Below are 1,787 nucleotides of genomic sequence, written 5' to 3'. Positions count from 1 at the left end.
AGGAGTGTAGCTGTAAAAAAATCATCAAAATCGGAGTTAAAATAATCGTTAAATCGTGATTTTTCGTTTATAACTGTCTAAATTAGTTTCATAGAATTCGTATCCAATCAAGTTCAATGGTGTGTGTGTATATATATATATATATATATATTAAGTAGATTTAAATTTATTTATTTTGTATGTATAACACTTAAGAAATTGAATCGTATGTATATTTAAGCCAATCCAATGATCACCAATTTTTTAAAATTTAATTTAATATATATATATATATAATTATTATAGTTTTTAGGGATATAAAATTTAATTCAATATATATATATATATACACACTTTATGTCGCTTAAAAGCGACACTAGTATTTAAAAATTATTAAAATAATGTTTACGTTGGTTTAAAAGCGACACTAGTATTTAAAAATTATTAAAATATATGTTTACGTCGGTTTAAAAGCGACATAAACATTTAATAACGCTTATAAGCGACAGTAAATCCGACGTCATGTTCAATTAGTGTCGCAACTGCCTAATCCGCTACTATATTAGATTAAAGCGACACCACCCTCCGACACTATAGCCCCCTTTTGTAGTAGTGGAAATAAACATGTGCAGATACGATCCTACATTCCTATTCAAATCTCGGACTCCTAAGTCTGCGTAAGTACCGATGGTGTTACGTCTAGATGTTATAATATGAATGATTGACTAGATGTTATAATATGAGTGATTGACGAATCTAATTAGATGTTTTATAAACATAAATGGACTATAATTTGACAGGAAAAAAAAAAAAAAAAAAAAAAAAACGTGAATAGACTATAACACCATGCAGTATGATGGACACGCCCTAATAAATCTTTACCAACACGAAATTATCTGTCCGGATTCATTCTTAATGAAAATAAGGAAAAAAAAAAAGGGAAAATATCCATTACAAAATAATATAATGATGATTATATCGGTATGATTAAGTAGAATGAACCTATCCAAATGTTCTCCTCTAAATATTTAAGCACAAAATGTAGCTTTACCTTATTAGCTACTATTACTTTATAGGACTAACTTATTACTAGAAATTAATCAATGACAATCGATATTGGTTTGCTATATAAAACAACATCTTTGGTCCTTAACCCCATCAGTTCCTCGCACAACAAAGCAAAATAGTTAAAGACATGGAACGCGGTAGTTTGGTTCTTCGATTGGCCTTGACTCTCCTAACCGTCGCGGCCACACCAACACATTGCAGCTACCATTCCCACACACTTCCAAATGTCCATCACGAAGAAAAGGTCACGCGCCTCCACTTCTACCTCTTCGACATCATCAGCGGCGACAAACCTAGTGCCGTAGAAGTCGCACGTTCAAACAGCACGAAGAATGACAGTTCTGCCACGCCGTTCGGCAGCGTGTGGGCCATCGACGACCCTCTACGAGAGGGCCCTGAGGCCACTTCCAAAGTTATTGGGAACGCTCAAGGGCTCTACGTGTCGTCAGTCCAGGACGAGACCAAGTTGGGGGCTCTACGTGTCGTCAGTCCAGGACGAGACCAAGTTGGGGCTTGTAATGTACGTTGATTTCGGTTTTACTGAGGGTAAGTTTAAGGGGAGCTCATTCAGCGTGTTTTCGAGAAATCCGGTGACAGAGACGAATCGGGAGTTGGCCGTTGTGGGAGGGAGAGGGAGGTTTAGAATGGCGAGAGGGTTTGCGAAGCTGAAAACTAGTTATTTAAATGTTACCAATGGTGATGCCATTATTGAGTATAAGGTCACTCTCATCCACTATTGA

At 36.0% G+C, this 1,787-nt stretch overlaps 1 protein-coding gene across 1 annotated transcript; it reads left to right on the top strand.

Annotated features, from left to right (window-relative positions):
* The first annotated feature begins 1,174 nt into the window (after window positions 1–1,174).
* On the top strand, window positions 1,175–1,787 carry LOC137724486 (dirigent protein 15-like). The gene is made up of 2 exons (XM_068463225.1): window positions 1,175–1,479; window positions 1,514–1,787. Exons 1-2 carry the CDS (start codon window positions 1,175–1,177, stop codon window positions 1,785–1,787), a joined length of 579 nt encoding a protein of 192 aa, XP_068319326.1.

The sequence above is a fragment of the Pyrus communis genome, chromosome 2 (genome assembly GCF_963583255.1).
Source record: "Pyrus communis chromosome 2, drPyrComm1.1, whole genome shotgun sequence".
Lineage (NCBI taxonomy): Eukaryota > Viridiplantae > Streptophyta > Magnoliopsida > Rosales > Rosaceae > Pyrus > Pyrus communis.
Note: the sequence above shows the minus strand (reverse complement) of the source record. Positions and strands in the feature narration are given on the sequence as shown.

Bases quoted from the DNA above. Each gene is read 5' to 3' on its own strand.
- LOC137724486 (XM_068463225.1), top strand. From the start codon at position 1,175: ATGGAACGCGGTAGTTTGGTTCTTCGATTGGCCTTGACTCTCCTAACC. The intron at 1,480-1,513 runs GCTCTACGTGTC...GACGAGACCAAG, and splicing joins GTTATTGGGAACGCTCAAGG to TTGGGGGCTCTACGTGTCGT.